The 17075-nt window shown below is 45.9% G+C and overlaps 2 protein-coding genes across 9 annotated transcripts in view; both read right to left on the bottom strand.

Annotated features, from left to right (window-relative positions):
* Positions 1-1449, bottom strand: part of EML6 (EMAP like 6) — a 201059-nt gene extending 199610 nt beyond the window's left edge. For all 6 annotated transcript variants that reach the window (XR_014154519.1, XR_014154520.1, XR_014154521.1 and 3 more), the window contains exon 1: positions 1327-1449. The gene's annotated coding sequence lies outside the window, so the exon portion shown is untranslated. The remainder of the gene's footprint in view (positions 1-1326) is intronic.
* An 8016-nt stretch (positions 1450-9465) lies between these two features.
* The window catches only part of SPTBN1 (spectrin beta, non-erythrocytic 1), a 238388-nt gene continuing 230778 nt past the window's right edge, over positions 9466-17075 (bottom strand). For all 3 annotated transcript variants that reach the window (XM_081854422.1, XM_081854424.1, XM_081854423.1), the window contains 3 exons: positions 16844-17017; positions 13649-13691; positions 9466-11017 (listed from right to left, as the gene is read on the bottom strand). In XM_081854422.1, the coding sequence (XP_081710548.1) occupies positions 10805-11017; positions 13649-13691; positions 16844-17017 (430 nt within the window). In that variant the 3' untranslated portion in view covers positions 9466-10804. The remainder of the gene's footprint in view (positions 11018-13648; positions 13692-16843; positions 17018-17075) is intronic.

Genomic DNA, 17075 nt, shown 5'->3' with positions numbered 1-17075 from the left:
GATTCGAAGCAGAGGCAGTGCCTAAATTAACAAGGCTGCCTTTCCTGGAAAGGTGCTTCAAGCAATGCCTTCTTCCTGCTTCCTCTCTGCCAAATGCCATGCCCTTTAACAGCGCAATGGTAATTATTAGTATTATTAATAACGGCCATTTTCCTAGGGGGGAAGAGGGCAAAGCAAGACGCTTGGGGCTGTCTCCTCATAACATAGCTGTCAACGTTTCCCTTTTCTTGCGAGGAACCCTATTCGGAATAAGGGGATTTCCCTTTTTAAAAAAGGGAAATGTTGACAGCTATGCCTCATAAATATATATACAGAGGGGAGCGCCTGCACATTTTGCCTCCTCTCGCAGGTCCTACAAACGCCAGAAACTTCGTTTAAGGAAAGCTGAGAATCCAGGATTCTTAGAATAATGTACGCGATAAAGATGTGATTAATATACCAATTGCAGGGAGGGAGGGAAGTCAAGACTCGGCAGAGTCAAAGGGAACATATGGTAATAGTAAGGATTGTTAGAAAAAGAATATCTAAAGAAAATAGTAAAAAAATTACTTGGGGAAAAAAAGAGAGGGAATCTAGGATTCTTATCACTAATAATAAGAATAAATAAGAAAAAGAGTATCTAAAGAAAATAATAAAAAAATTACTTGGGGAAAAAAAGAGAGGGAATCCAGGATTCTTATCACTAATAATAAGAATAAATAAGAAAAAGAATATCTAAAGAAAATAATAAAAAAATTACTTGGGGGGGAAAAAGAGAGGGAATCCAGGATTCTTATCACTAATAATAAGAATAAATAAGAAAAAGAATATCTAAAGAAAATAATAAAAAAATTACTTGGGGGGAAAAAGAGAGGGAATCCAGGATTCTTATCACTAATAATAAGAATAAATAAGAAAAAGAATATCTAAAGAAAATAATAAAAAAATTACTTGGGGGAAAAAAGAGAGGGAATCCAGGATTCTTATCACTAATAATAAGAATAAATAAGAAAAAGAATATCTAAAGAAAATAATAAAAAAATTACTTGGGGGAAAAAAAGAGAGGGAATCCAGGATTCTTATCACTAATAATAAGAATAAATAAGAAAAAGAATATCTAAAGAAAATAATGAAAAAATTACTTGGGGGAAAAAAGAGAGGGAATCCAGGATTCTTATCACTAATAATAAGAATAAATAAGAAAAAGAATATCTAAAGAAAATAATGAAAAAATTACTTGGGGGAAAAAAAGAGAGGGAATCCAGGATTCTTATCACTAATAATAATCTCGGCTGCCCCCACGAGTCCCCCCACCCCGCGTCACAAGACCGTGATTTTGACTGTCACCTGTCAAGAGCAGAAGGGACGCCTATGAGACTGGAGCCCAGGAGAAGAGGAGGAGGAGGAGAGCAGGAGACCGCACGACAAGGCGAAGGGACCTTCGTCGCCCTCCTCCTCCTCCTCCTCCTCCTCTTCCTCGGCCGCCTCAGCTCCCCCCTCCCCCCCCCCGCGCGCGTCACGCCGCCTCGTCCCCGCCCTGCCCTCCGCTCGTCTCCTAGGCAGCCCCGGCCAGAAACCGCCTCATCATTCGGCGGGAAAGGGAGGGAAAGCGCAGCTGCGTCACCATCGCCTCACCAGCAGCAGCATCTGGCGCATCCCCTTGGAAACCCCGCGGATTCCCACGCGCCCGCCCGCCCGCCGAGCCAAGCCGCCTGTGGCCAAGAGGCTCACGGGAAGCGCAGTTCCAAGCCCCGCCGGCCGCCGCGGGGAGAGTGCGCGGGGGGACTCCATCTCCCAGGGTGCCGAGCGCAAGCGGCCGTGCCTCGCCTCGCCTCGCCCGGCTGAGCTGCTCCGCGCTCCGCTCGTCCCCCGCCTGTGCGCGAGATGCCTCGGGGCGGTTTCCTAGCGGGGGTGGCTTGTTTGGAGAGGGGATAATAAAAGGGAAACCCGCGGAATAAGGTTCAGTTCTGGCCGCCGACCGCAATGGGTTTTCTTGTTGTTGTTTAGTCGTTTAGTCGTGTCCGACTCTTCGTGACCCCATAAACCAGAGCCTGCCAGGCACTCCTGTCTTCCACTGCCTCCCGCAGTTTGGTCAAACTCATGCTGGGAGCTTCGAGAACACTATCCAACCATCTCGTCCTCTGTCGCCCCCTTCTCCTTGTGCCCTCCATCCTTCCCAACATCAGGGTCTTTTCCAGGGAGTCTTCTCTTCTCATGAGGTGGCCAAAGTATTGGAGCCTCAGCTTCAGGATCTGTCCTTCCAGTGAGCACTCAGGGCTGATTTCCTTAAGAATAGATGTGTTTGATCTTCTTGCAGTCCATGGGACTCTCAGGAGTCTCCTCCAGCACCAGAATTCAAAAGCATCAATTCTTCGGCGATCAGCCTTCTTGATGGTCTAGCTCTCACTTCCATACATCACTACTGGGAAAACCATAGCTTTAACTATACGGACCTTTGTTGGCAAGGTGATGTCTCTGCTTTTTAAGATGCTGTCTAGGTTTGTCATTACTTTTCTCCCAAGAAACAGGCGTCTTTTAATTTTGTGACTGCTGTCACCATCTGCAGTGATCATGGAGCCCAAGAAAGTAAAATCTCTCTCTGCCTCCATTTCTTCCCCATCTATTTGCCAGGAGGTAATGGGCCCAGTGGCCATGATCTTCGTTTTTTTGAGCTTCAGACCATATTTTGCGCTCTCCTCTTTCACCCTCATTAAAAGGTTCTTTAATCCCTCCTCACTTTCTGCCATCAAGGTTGTGTCATCTGCATATCTGAGGTTGTTGATATTTCTTCTGGCAATCTTAACTCCAGTTTGGGATGATGAATTCTGCATTGTGGTCTGACCACAACGGGTTTTACTTCTGAGTAAATGTGTGCAGGGGTTGCCCGCTCCTTGTGCCACTTCAGTTCCTTGTCCGTGTGTGGCATATTTTTAGGCTCGGAAAACTTCCCCATTTAGCCTGATCACCTGTGCAGCTTTACTCATAATTCAGCTTTACCCTAAATTTAGTGGGGCTTGGGCTGCAATTCTACGCCCGCTTTCATGGAAGTGAGATCCTCTCCATTGAGCATTCTGATTTATTTACGGGAACTGCAAACAAAGGTCATTATTTGGCGGGGGTGGGGGTGGGAGTGAGCCTGTTGCAGCAAACCCACTTTAATTATGCAACCTGCATTTGCCAGTATGCAATTTATTCTGTTGATTCGGATGTACATTTTATGGTGAGCTCCTTGCACATTTTGTAGCTGGTATAAAGCTTTCAATGAATTTGTAATTTTTAAAGCTCTGGTTCAGTTTAGCAACAAGATTTCCAACACATTACTGCATATGGGGCCTTTTTTTGTCCCCAAACCAGTGAGGAGGAGGTGAGAGCTCAGCTTCATTGCATACCATAAGGCAGTGTTTCTCAAACTTGGGTCCTCTGCTGCTGTTGGACTACAATTCCCATCATCCCCAGCTAGCAGGATCAATAGTCAGGGATGATGTGAGTTGGAGTCCAACAACAGCTGCGAGTCCAATTTTGAGAAACCTTTGCCAGCCTGCCACCTTCCATGTGTTCTGGACTACCCCTCCCATCAGCTATACACCACAGTGCTACAAAGCTGATTAAAGGTAAAGGGACCCTGACCATTAGGTCCAGTCGTGACCGACTCTGGGGTTGTGGCGCTCATCTCGCTTTACAGGCCAAGGGAGCCGGTGTACAGCTTCCAGGTCATGTGGCCAGCATGACTAAGCCGCTTCTGGCGAACCAAAGCAACGCATGGAAACGCTGTTACCTTCCTGCCGGAACGGTACCTATTTATCTACTTGCACTTTGTGCTTTCAAACTGCTAGGTTGGCAGGAGCAGGGACCGAGCAACGGGAGCTCACCCTGTCACGGGGATTCGAACACATCTGATTACGACTCTGCTAAATGTGGCTGATGGGAGTTGCAGTCTAAAACACCTGCTGGGCAGCAGGTTGGCAAAGGCTGCCATGTGCCCTGGAGATGTCTGGGGTGTGAACTACCTCCCCATTGAGCTCACAGCTTCACCTTCCCAAGGTAGGCTTGGGATGCACCTGCTGCTGACCAGCAGCCTCTGATACTTTTCCTGAAATATACTCGGAGTCGAGAGAGGATTTCATGCTCTTTATTCAGCTCATAGTGGTGAGGAGGAATGAAAGTTTCCCCAAAGTATCTGCTTTATATACATTATTTACACAATGGGCTGCACGTGATGAGGAGATTTCACCCCTCCCATATCCAAGAATCTCCTGACGAGTCTGCTGATTCTCCAGAGAGGAAGAGCAGTGTTCTGCTTTCTACTTATTCAGCTCCTGCACCAAGTCAGTCAGTCAGTGTGTCGGGGGGGAGAGAGAGAGAGACTGAGTGTTAGAGATCGTGTGTAGAGATAAGGTTGCTGCTAAGAGCAGCTGCAGACACTCAGTGCAGCATTCATTTATGCTTAGACCTATTTAGCTCTGTATATAGTTTTGTATTATAGTTATAGAATAAATGAAGATATTCTACAGAGCTGCTCTCCGAGTCGTGTATACACTGCTAGACTCTGCTATACTCTGCTGTGCGACGACTGTATTGTGGAAGTGAATCCGGTGCTCACAACTCTAAGCTGTGAGTCCACAGCACTTTGACCTGCTCCTGTCTAAAAGGTGGTCTCTGGAAGTGCTGCCCAGCTCGCCTGGCCCAGTCGGGGTTGAAGTGCATGAGTCCAGTTGGTGACACTGGCTCAAGGGCGATGCTGACAGTGATTGGCTAATTCCGGAATTCTCCTGTAGGCCATTCAGGTTGTGGATTCACTTCCATCTGGAGCTGGATTGGGTGGCTCCTGCAGACCAATCATACTGCTGCATTGTTTTAGGACCAATCAGACTGCTGCATTTTGGATCCTATTGTTCTAGGACCAATCAGACTGCTGCATTTTGGATCCTATTCAACTCAGTACATAACATTTCCCGTGGGGAATGGGGGGGGGCATTTTTGGGGGAAAAAATCCCCCCTCCCTTCTAGGGGCACTTGGCACTGATCTACTCCTGAAGCTAAAAGAGGTCTGCCCTTGTTGGCTGTTGGACTTCCTAGGAGTCACAGGGAGCCTGTATGTCAGTTAGGGCTGCCTGGCAGTGTATAGTCCAAAACATGTGGAGAGCACCAGGTTGGGAAGGCTGGCATTTATTTTCTCCAACTTCCTTCCATCTTATTTTTCCCTCTGGCAACTGTTGCAGTTCCTCCAATGCTCCCCCCCCCTTTATTTTTCTTGATACAGAGGCATGATTTGTTTCCCTGGAGCCCAGGTTACAGTCCTTACTTAATAATCACACTGGTTTCCTGTTCTTGCACCAAGCAGTTCTAATGAAAAATTTCCCCACAACCAAACCTGCAAAGAAACCCACAGATTTTTTTTAATTAGTTTATAGATTAGATTATTCATCGATGCACATTTGGTAAGGAACATAACCTTGTTAAAATTAGGCATTTCTCTCTCTTTTTTTAAAATAATATTTATTCCAATTTTGAAGATTACAAAAAAGACAAACAATCCAAGGGAAAAAAAAGAAAAAGAAAAAAGAAAAAGAAAAAACACACAAATCCAACCTTTACATAACTTTCTTTCCTTTGCTTATTTCCTTGACCTCCTCACACCTCCCTTTTTTGTATTCTAGTTCAATTAGATATTTCAGCAAATCCTTTCCATCCTTGTTATTATCCTAAAACAAAATTAACCTTGATATACTATATTTTTACATTCTCCTCTTTCACTAATTACCTATCCATTTTTACTTAATCCTTTATATCATTTCTGCTAAAACCACAGAACTTCATTCCAACATCCTTCTAACATTCCTTAATTTTACAATATTTCTGTAGATAAACTTTAAATTTCTTCCAATCTTCTTCCACCAACTCTTCTCCTTGGTCTCGGATTCTGCCAGTCATTTCCGCCAGCTCCATGTACTCCATCACCTTCATCTGCCATTCTTCCCGGGTGGGTAGATCTTGTGTCTAAAATTAGGCATTTCTCTTGCTTCTGTGCCCAGTGGTTTCAAAAAACAAGGCACAATCCACTTCCAAGTCATGTAGAAATTCCAAACAATGTTGATTTAAAAATCAATCTTATTATACATTGGGGGTGGGCATTGGCACCAGAGTAAATGGATTTACTTCCAAGAAATCTGCATAGAATTGCAGCTTCTGTTATTCAAACAGGTACCGTGTGAAATGTTTTGCTGAAATGATCTGATAACTCTTATTTGTTCAGGATAATATTCCTCTGAACCGCTTACACATTAGTGTGTAGAGCAGTGTTTTGATTTCCTAGGAGACTAAGCGAGGGGAGCGTCAGAGCCCCATCATACTGATATGGGTTACATTTCACATTAAAACCCTTCTGCGTTATGTAGCTAAGCTGTTGAATTTCAATAGAGCAGGAGGATGTCGAACTAATTGCCCTAGGAACGATATCCCCACCAACACAGCTCTCATGGCAGTTAAGATCTGTTGGGACACTCCTGTTCTTGGTTGCTATGGCTGAGCTTTCTATAAACAGCAACAGAGTTTTCAGAGCATAAATGCTTTGTTCATTAGGGCTTCCTCTCCTTTGGTAATGTGCCAAAGTAGCACACACAGAGAGAGATGCAGGATACAAAAGGTGATTCTAATTATTTTATTTTTAAACTGGGCCAACGGCTGTTGGTTACGGAGTGAAGAAAAGCGGTATTATTACTCTTTGATGTACGTTGAAGTGAATCTTTGAGGCTTGGGGAAGCTGACAAATTTCCCACTAGAAACGGTTTAGCTAAAGGTGCCAGAGAGCAAGGCATTTTCCACCCTCCATCCTGGCAAATAAACAGTATTAAGCTAGTTCAGTGGAGCAAAAGCACCTAGGAAGCGCATAGAGTAAGACCAGTGAAGGGTGTGGCCTAGGAGGGGGCATGGCCTTGCAATTGCAATATGCAAATGTGTAAATAATTATTATAATTTAAGTGGAAAAATCTCACAACAGTAGAAAAGACCGTGACCAGTGTGTCCTTGCTCTGTCTGCTGCCTGGATGCTAACGGTTGATGGGCAACATCTGAACATTACACATGGTGTATGTGAAGACTATTATAAATGTTCAATCTCTGCACATGCATATCAGTTTGTCAGATGGAACCACCCCACACCCCTCCTCTATGCTAGTGGTTTTCCAGACACACACAACCCTGAGCCAATTTCAGCCAATAAGAGAAGCACTTGCACAGGCTTTTGCTGGTGGGGTTAATTAGGTGAATCCCACCCATGTTATTTTGCAGGGTGGGAAAATGCAAATCTGCTAATATTTGTATTGCCCTCCAGTTACTTAGCACCATGTCTAAGGTGCAATGAATCAAGTATAAATACATGGAGAAAGGGCAACTACTAAAATATTTTTTTAAAACCCTGCATTTTGTAAAAGTGCCTTTTCTCTTCTTTCTTACTGCAGATAAAAGAGTTCACACCAGCCCTGTAATCAGCTAAATGAAGGTTGATTTAAAGCAGCAGGTTTCCCTGAAAGATACTTGGGGACCGTAGCTAAGCCCTCACAGAGCTTCAGTTCCCAGCAGCCTTAAAAAACTACAGTTCCCATGATTCTTGTGGTGGTGAGAGATGTGCTTTAACTGTATTGTGTGCATGCAACCTTAAGGAAAGGAGCTGCAGTTCAAAATACACTTGTGCTGGCAAATTTACCTATTAATTCCCATGGAAATGATGCTTTTGAATTATGGTGCTGGAGGAGACTCTTGAGAGTCCCATGGACTGCAAGAAGATCAAACCTCTCCATTCTTAAGGAAATCAGCCCTGAGTGCTCACTGGAAGGACAGATCCTGAAGCTGAGGCTCCAATACTTTGGCCACCTCATGAGAAGAGAAGACTCCCTGGAAAAGACCCTGATGTTGGGAATGATGGAGGGCACAAGGAGAAGGGGACAACAGAGGACGAGATGGTTGGATAGTGTTCTCGAAGCTACCAGCATGAGTTTGACCAAACTGTGGGAGGCAGTGGAAGACAGGAGTGCCTGGCGTGCTCTGGTCCATGGGGTCACGAAGAGTCGGACACAACTAAACAACAACAACAACAATTCCGATGGAGTAAAGTCACAGATGTGGAGGCATGGATCTGCTTCTGTGCATCACAGCTGCCATGTTTGGAACAAATTGCTAGATTGCGCTGTGTGTCTGCATTAAAACCAATGGCAGAACTAAACTGTGTGATTTAGCTGAAGTTGAAAATAAGCATTACTGTACAGTATCAAATGTAAGGCACCACTGAATTTAATGGGCACCTCAGTTTTCAAAAGCTTGAAACCAAAGAAGAATTTGCTGGTGAATGTAAATGCGCTATCAAATCTAATGCGCACCCTAATTCTCGCAACGTAATTTGGCCAAAAAAGGTAACTACGGTATTTTTTCAGCTTTGAGGCAGTACCTGCCTTACCAGAAAGATAGCAAGGTTTGGGGTGGTGATAGGCTGCAAGGCACAGTGTACATGGCAATGAGCTTGTTGGGTCAATGGCCTGACTCTGTATAATGCTACTTCCCATGTTCATAAGCCACAAGTCCAGATGCAGAGGGTGAGAGGTGAAGGGAGAAAGAAAAGATCAGAATGCCAGGTTTTGCAAAGGGTTTCAAATCATTTGGTTTGTGAATTCCACTGCCAGCTGGTCACACTCACTGTAATATAAAACGGAGGTGACAATGGACATACCAGGATCCTGGGAGGTTGAATCTATGAGGAAGAACAGATAGTCCAGTTGGGTGGCATCCATCTATTTTGGGAGACAAAGGAGAGGAGGGTGCCTTTGGGGGTGAAGTCAAATTGTTGGAAGGTTATAGATAATGTTTGTTGGTCATTAAGTGCACTGAGTTGTGTTTCAATTAGAGTCTAGTAAGAATGCCTGATTTCCCTTCCAATTTTACTGCTTCACAAAGGATTGTACCCAAACAAAATATCTGTTCCGCCCCCCACCACCGGTGCCACTCTCCTCTCATGTGGGAATCTACCTAATCCCAGCTTCCCATGTTCATTGAAATAAGATTTCATCAAGACCTTTCATAATAAAGGTAAAGGGACCCCTGACCATTAGGCCCAGCTGTGGCCGACTCTGGGGTTGTGGTGCTCATCTCGCTTTATTGGCCGAGGAAGCCGGCGTACAGCTTCTGGGTCATGTGGCCAGCATGACTAAGCCGCTTCTGGCAAACCAGAGCAGCGTACGGAAACGCCATTTACCTTCCCGCCAGTGTGATACCTATTTATCTACTTGCACTTTGACGTGCTTTCAAACTGCTAGGTTGGCAGGAGCAGGGACCCCATTGTGGGGATTCAAACCACTGACCTTCCAATTGGCGAGCCCTAGGCTCAGTGGTTTAGACCACAGCGCCACCCGCATCCTACCCCTCCCCAAATCAATATTTGGTTCCTCCACCCACTTTTTAAAGGGAGAAGCAGGAAGCAGGAATCTGAACACACCAGGGTTAGTTTTAAAAGCATTTTAATGACATAGCATATATTTAACAGATAGGGTAAAAGTCTAGAGGTACAGTTCCATACAACCGAAAGCCAGTTCCAGTACTATCCTGACTACAGGCCCAGTCATTGAGAAGTCATTCCTATTAAATGTATTTCTTTTCTTTTCTTTTCTGATTGTGCAGTAAGATGAAAATTGTTCATTACAATAGTTACAGTGACAGAGAAATGCACACTATGTATCAAAGAGCAAAAGGTAATGTAGCAAAATTATAACACAGTGTAGCTGCTGACAAGCAAGTTAACCATTGGAGTAACATTTTTTTTGTTTTTGTTTTTTTTCTTCCAGTAAATGCTTCAGTTCCACTTTTACACTTAATCGATGATTTTAAAGGGTTTCTTTTTTAATTATACATCTAGCCTTATTATACTTTTTTTACTAGAATTATCTGAAACATACAATATAATGTATTTCAGCAAAAAAAAAAAAAAATCAAAATTACAGATTATTTAAAACCGTTATCAGTATGCTAAGTCTTTCTTTCTTTTTTTCCAATACCAACATTCTTAACTGTCGTTGCCGGATGTGGGAGTTTTGGTGGGGGGGGGGGCGGTGACGGGGGGGGGGAGAAAGCATCACGTCCATGTTTTAAGTTCACATAAACAAGATGCCCGGATATAGAAATGGTTTTGGCCTGTACGTTAAATGTTGAGCTGCACTCTTTTGTCATGGTAGAAGAGAATATGCCACCATTTCATTTACCAGGGTTAGATCCGCAGTGGGGAGTAGCCAAGGCTCAGCACGACAACCTCAGACGGAAGTGAAAAAAGTGTCTCTGTGTGTTTCTGTGTGTCTGTCTGTCTGTCTGTGTGGGCTTAGGAACTTTGCAAGCACCTTGTATTCCATTAACACTAAAAGAGTGATGGGTTGGGGCAGGGTGGGGCACTGTTGTTTTTCAAGACAGCCTCAAAAAATCGAGGAACAGTTTAAATAGTAAAGATCTAATCTACATTAACCTCGTTAAAAAGAAAAAAAAGAGGAAAGAAAAAACCAGAGAAAGAAAAGGAAGGAAAATAACAAAAGAAAAAAAAACAAAACAAAAAAACCTGGCTCTTCTCTTTTACTCAGAAGCTGCCCAATGCACCTCAGACGTATTTGTAACTTTAGAATCTTTTTGTGTATTTTTTGTTTTGTTTTAAATGCTCTATAAATAAAAAAATTTAAAAAAATTAAATCACATTGAGGAACATTAGGCACAGAGAGTAATGTATTGGTTCTGAGCTTGCATGCTGGAATTCCACTGGAACGGTTGAGAGAGGTGCAGCGGATAAAAGATAGGAGGGAGTTCACTTCTTTTTCCCAAAAAGGCTGAATCTCTTCTCTTTGTCTTTCTCTTTCTCTTTCTCCCGCTTGCCAGGACTGGACTCGCTGGTTATTGTCACACTGGCTGGCAGGGTCTGGGCACGGCTCGTCGCTGGGGTGCTGTGTGTGCTTGTGGACAACTCGGTCTTGTCTGAGATCGCAGAGGCAATGGCCTGGATCCATGCGTTCATTTCCTCCTGGGGGGGGGGGAGGCATGACAAGAAGGTGTTTAAAAAGAGAGAGAGATTTCAAGGAGCCCCAGGCCTTCCCACGCTTTGAAAATATATAGCTTAAGGCAGAGGTTCTCAACCTTTTTGTGCCCATGGCTCCCGTAACCAACTACAGTGGTACCTCGGGTTACATACGCTTCAGGTTACAGACTCCGCTAACCCAGAAATAGTACCTCGGGTTAAGAACTTTGCTTCAGGATGAGAACAGAAATCGTGCTCCGGAAGTGTGGCGGCAGCGGGAGGCCCCATTAGCTAAAGTGGTGCTTCAGGTTAAGAACAGTTTCAGGTTAAGAATGGACCTATGGAATGAATTAAGTACTTAACCTGGGGTACCACTGTATAGTGCTGCCTCAATTTTCGAAAGTCTCCGTTGCTGAACGTTTCAGTTTTCAAACGCCGAAAACCTGGAAGAAAACGCTTCCGTTTTCAATCGCACCTCAGAATTCAAGTGGCTTCCGCTGAGTTTTTTTCAATTTTCTCTATCTAATTTGCAGACTGCCCTTTGCGCCTCGCTTTTTAAAAGTCGAACAGTCTTCCGGAACAGATGATGTTCGAAAACCGAGGTAGCACTGTACTCTGTTCCTGCTGCACCCCTGTGGGACTCAGGAGCCGAGTTACATCACTCCTTGCCTGCAGAGCTGACAGCCTCTCACCCTTTTTCAAACACTCTCCCTTGCGGAGTGTTTCCTCAGCCTCCTCTCCTCTCCTCTCCCCTCTCCTTGGGAATCCTCTGGGCAGCCGCTGCTGCCGCCCCTGGTCTCTGAGCCACCCCACCCCAAAGAGAGTTCTCTCCTCACACTGTCCCACAGTGGCCTGGGAAGAGGATGTCTCCAGCCTTAGTGGCCTAACAGAGACTGGCCAAAGGAGAACGAGAGGCCGGCACCTTACTTTGGGCGGCAGCAGTGGGCGCTGCTGGGCTTGCATGGTGGAAAGGTTCCCCTTCAGCACCGGGCATTCAGCTGTCAGGCAGGCCTTGCACACAGCAAGCAAAACAAAGGCCAGTGCCTGCCTGCTTGGCCTCCCACTTGTCTGTCCATTCCCAACAGCAAGTGCCGGTGGACTGACCATCTGGGCTCCCTCACCCGCTTGCTTGCTTATGCCAAGGCCGCCTCAGCTCCTGGCAACCAGTGCCCCCTGGCCAGTCCCAGAGGCACCATTTACCTGGGGAGCTTGCAGTCAGCGCTGCTGCACCAAACAGCCACACAAGCCTTTGGGAGGCAGAAACATAAGAGGGCATCAGAGGAGGGAGGGAGGGAAAGAGGGACAGAGGCCTGTGTTGCCTGCGACACCCTTGATTGTCATTCAAGGCACGTCAGGGTGCCACAGCACACTGGCTGAAAACCACTGGCTTAAGGGATTGTGGTGAACCAAGGCAACTTTCACACCATACATTTTAAACAGCCCAACTCCAACCTCCAAGAGAACTCCAGGGCTTCCTGAGATTTCCCCAGGGGTTGGTTAAAGGTAAAGGTAAAGGGACCCCTGACCATTAGGTCCAGTCATGGCCGACTCTGGGGTTGCGGCGCTCATCTCGCTTTACCGGTGTACAGCTTCCGGGTCATGTGGCCAGCATGACTAAGCCACTTCTGGTGAACCAGAGCAGCACACGGAAACGCCATTTACCTTCCTGCCGGAGTGGTACCTATTCATCTACTTGCACTTTGACATGCTTTTGAACTGCTAGGTTGGCAGGAGCAGGGACCTAGCCATGGGAGCTCACCCCGTCGCGGGGATTTGAACCGCCAACCTTCTGATCGGCAAGTCCTAGCTCTGTGGTTTAACCCACAGCACCACCCGTGTCCCTCCAGGGGTTGGTTACCTTGGAATAAAGGTCAGTGGAGACTGTAGAGCTTAGATTATGTCCCCCACTGTCATCACCGCAAAAATTCTGCAAGCACCCTCTGAAACGGGCGTGCCCATCACAACGGAGACAACAAAAATTCCAAAGCTGTCTAGCTCTGCGATGTCATGACACAGATGTTGAGAATGAAAGGGCCTGTCGAGCCAGAAACCCAGTGTTTCCCAAATTTGGGTCTTCAGCTCTTGCTGGACTACAACTCCCATCATCCCTAGCTAGCAGGTCCAGTGGTCGGAAATGGTGGGAATTAGTAGTCCAAAGGCAGCTGGAGCCCCAAGTTTGGAAAACACTTCAGTAGACACTGTACTGGGACGTTTTTAATGCTTGGCGTTTCATTGTTTTTATATTTTCCTGGAAGCTGCCCTGAGTGGCTGGGGAAACCTAGTATAAGGTTTATAAGGCGAGGCATAAATAATAAAATTATTATTATTATTATTATTATTATTATTTCAAAAGGGGAAGGGCTGCTGCTCAACACACATGATTTGCATGCAAAAGGTCTTGGGTTCAATATTTAACATTTCCAGGGAGGGCCAGGAGAGGCGCCCTGTCTGGAATGCCAAGCAGTATCGACAGTGAGTTTGATGGACCAGTTGTCTGATTTGGTGAATGGCAGCTTCCGATGTCCTATTGCTTTATGCAGAATGCGGCTTCAGGAGATCGCGGTGACAGCAAGACACCAGTAGCACCAACATGACTTTAGAAAAAGAAGAAGAACCCAACCAGGGACAGAAACTTACATCGTCTTTGGCTTGGAAGAGGTACTCATTGCCGTCAGTTAACCTGAAATTCAGAATGACAACATCAGGATAAAGAAGCTGCTCTTGCCAACCAATCGGGAGCAACAGGAACTGAGGACCTTGTTCTTTTTGCACCAGTAACCATGCAAAGGGCTCGTTGTCGGTGGACGTACTACCCACCCCAGTTTTAGAGGCACCGTGCGTATCCCAACACATCCTTGCGTGCTCCATCCCTGAAGTGTACTGAGCACTTCAGAATTTGGGAGTAAGGCTTCAGTACATTGTAGTGTTCCTAGTTCCTCTTCTCGATGAACAAAGCCAGAATAAATCACGCAAAACTTGTGGGATAAATTATGCAATTGTTCCCAATTTGCACAAATTTATTCAGCTCATATCTGGCAGGGGTGTCTTCTTGGTGCAGAACTAGGATGTCTGAGGCTGGACTGTTCGTTTTTACATTTTTACTTCCCCTTGAAAATGTATTTAACAAGATTTATATACCTCTTAATCACCCAAACCTCTAAGTGGTTTACATAAAGTATAAAATACACATTCAGATTTTATTTTTTTAAAAGTTAGCCTAACATTTTTCCAAATTAAAATCAGTGGTTTTAAAATTATACATTATAAAATTATATATGATGATGCATGCTGAATTCCTTGAAAGAGTGGAACAAATATTAGGTGCTGGAGGTTCCAGTGCCGCTGTGCTCCAATTCAGCAAAGAGAGATGATGGGATGCTCAGTTTCAGTGAGATGCAAGAACTAGAAATCCTTGCTCATTCAAACTCTCTTTGGCTTCAATGAAGAACCTTCACAATTTCCAAAAGCATCAATTCCTCCCCCCCCCCCTTTATGGGTTGGGTGCTTCTCTGTTGCTCTCTGCTATTTTAATAAGTGTAATAATCTCTCCCCTGCCTTTGTGAACTGCTTAGATAAGGCTTCCTTGCTTTGCCTTGTCTGCTTAGGGCTCAGGTAATGCTGAACCATTTTCGACACTGAACCATTTAATGCAAGGTGCCGTGGAAGGGATACACGCAGGAGCACACTTGAGAAGCGTACTATAAAACCTTTGAAGAAGGATTAGACTGTCCTGCTGCTTGGGAGACAAGCTGTTGCTGTCTGGGCTCGGAAAGCCAAACAGTGAAGGCAGGGGGAGAATGAGGACCCAAAAGGGCACAAACCAGTGGCTGGTATGGTGGGGATGCTAAAGATCATAGAATCATGGAACTGGGGAGTTGGAAGGGACACAAAGGGTCATGTAGTCCAACCCCCTGAAATGCAGGGATGCTACCCTCTTTGACGCCTCCAGCACAGAGAATCAAAAATCACTGTAGTGGTACCGTTGCAAGTAGAAGAGCTGAGGACATTAAGATGCCCGTGGGGAGACCACAAGCAGTGGTCTCCCGGTGTATATTACTTCGCTACCTTACGCTGAGTTTCATTTGCCATTTCAAAGCCCTTCCAAAAGAGACCCTTTTGTAATCTCTTTTTGTTCTACTGCAAAGTGGATCCTGTCAACTCTGGGACCTCGAATCTATAAGTCGATTGCAGTCCTTTGCAGCTTTGGAACACCTTCATGGTAACATGGGATGAAAGGGGGAAAAGCAAGGTCCTATTCTGGAGCCGTATACGCCAGCATTTCTCAGCCTTGGGTCCCTAGATGTTGTTGGACTCCAACTCCCATCATCCCTGACCACTGGTCCTGCTAGTGAGGGATGATGGGAGTTGTGGTCTAGCAACATCTGGGGACCCAAGGTTGAGAAAGGCTGATACACACTAACAAAACATGTCAAGAGTTTACCAAGCCTATCAAGTTTTGGAAGAGAATGGCTTTTGAGTAGGTCCACTGCTGGAGGCAGTAGGCCTCTGAATACCAACTGTTGGGAATCACAAGTAGGGAGATAGCCATCCTGTTGGTCAACAGTGGGAACAGGATGCTAGACTAGATGGGTCTTCGGCCTGATCTAGCAGTCAGGCTCTTCAGCCTGGATACGTCAGTTAGTTAGAGTGTGTTGCTGCTAACACCAAGGTTGCAGGTTCGATCCCCGTACAGGACAGTTGCATAGTTCTGCATTGCAGGGAGTTGAACAAGATGATCCTCAGGGTCCTTTCTAACTCTATGATTCTATGATTCTAAAGTCCTTAAAAGGTAAAGGGACCCCTGACCATTAGGTCCAGTCGTGGCCAACTCGGGGGTTGTGGCGCTCATCTCGCTTTATTGGCCGAGGGACCCGGCGTACAGCTGGTCATGTGGCCAGCATGACTAAGCCGCTTCTGGCGAACCACAGCAGCGCACTGAAACGCTGTTTACCTTCCCGCTGGAGTGGTACCTATTTATCTACTTGCACTTTGACGTGCTTCGAACTGCTAGGTGGGCAGGAGCAGGGACAGAGCAACGGGAGCTCACCCCGTCGCGGGGATTCGAACTGCCGACCTTCTGATCGGCAAGTCCTAGGCTCTGTGGTTTAACCCATAGCGCCACTCGCGTCCCCTAAAGTACCTTAAGAGAGGAATTAAAGGGAAAGAACGAGGCCCAACCCAGATATCCCCTGTGAACTGATCTCGTGACATTTCTAGAGGGCCATGTCATCTGCAGCACCCAGGGGTTGTGCTGTGAATTGTGGAGGCAACGCTTCGCTTTGCGAAGGCAAACCTGGCACCAGACATGCAACAGTATGTCAAGGAGCGTTGCACCTGCTTTCCCTGACCTTTTGCCTTCTTGCCTAGAAAACAGGGTCCCCCCCCCGACCTTTTGTCCTTTCACAGATTTGTTTACTAGACATAAGGCTTGGCTGGAGCATGGTAGGGAACGCAGACGTAATCAAGTATTGGGGAACATTCAAGGGAAGCACCTGCTGACACGTGCATTTGCTAACGCTAGAAATGTGCGTAGATGGAAATACGTTAAGTTCAGGGTGGTTTCACTCCTGTTTCCAATTGTTGACTTCTGCTAATAAAAGGAGCCTCTACAGAGCTAGCCGGCAGCTTGCTTGGATCATGCTTGCCAGCGTGCTTCTGCACAGCTCACCTGCATCCAACCTCCTGTCGTCTCCGTTATTCCTACAGTGAATGCAGTTGCTCAGAAGATCAGTGGATGTGGATAATGTCTGCAAACCGCTAGTGCAGGGAGCCTGGGAGCCTGGGAAGTCTCTCTCTCTCTCTCTCCTTCTCCTGCAGGAAGAGGTGCCTTACCTTAGCTTGAACACATGCTTTTTCTTCTTGTATTCAACCGCCACTTCGCATGCTGCTTCTTTCAGGCTGACGGGGATCTCGTTGTGGTAGGGGATGCCCGAGGAAGCAGCCTTGGCATCTTTGTAAAAGCCCATGTCTTGCTTGTTAATGACACAGTAGACGTTATGCCAGGATCTTGGGAGACAAATGAAATAACAAGGCAAGCATTAAGGCTGCCGTCACGGATAAGCGC

This window comes from Podarcis erhardii, assembly GCF_964252035.2.
Source record: "Podarcis erhardii genome assembly, chromosome: 3".
Lineage (NCBI taxonomy): Eukaryota > Metazoa > Chordata > Lepidosauria > Squamata > Lacertidae > Podarcis > Podarcis erhardii.
This window is presented reverse-complemented; position numbering and strand designations above follow the sequence as displayed.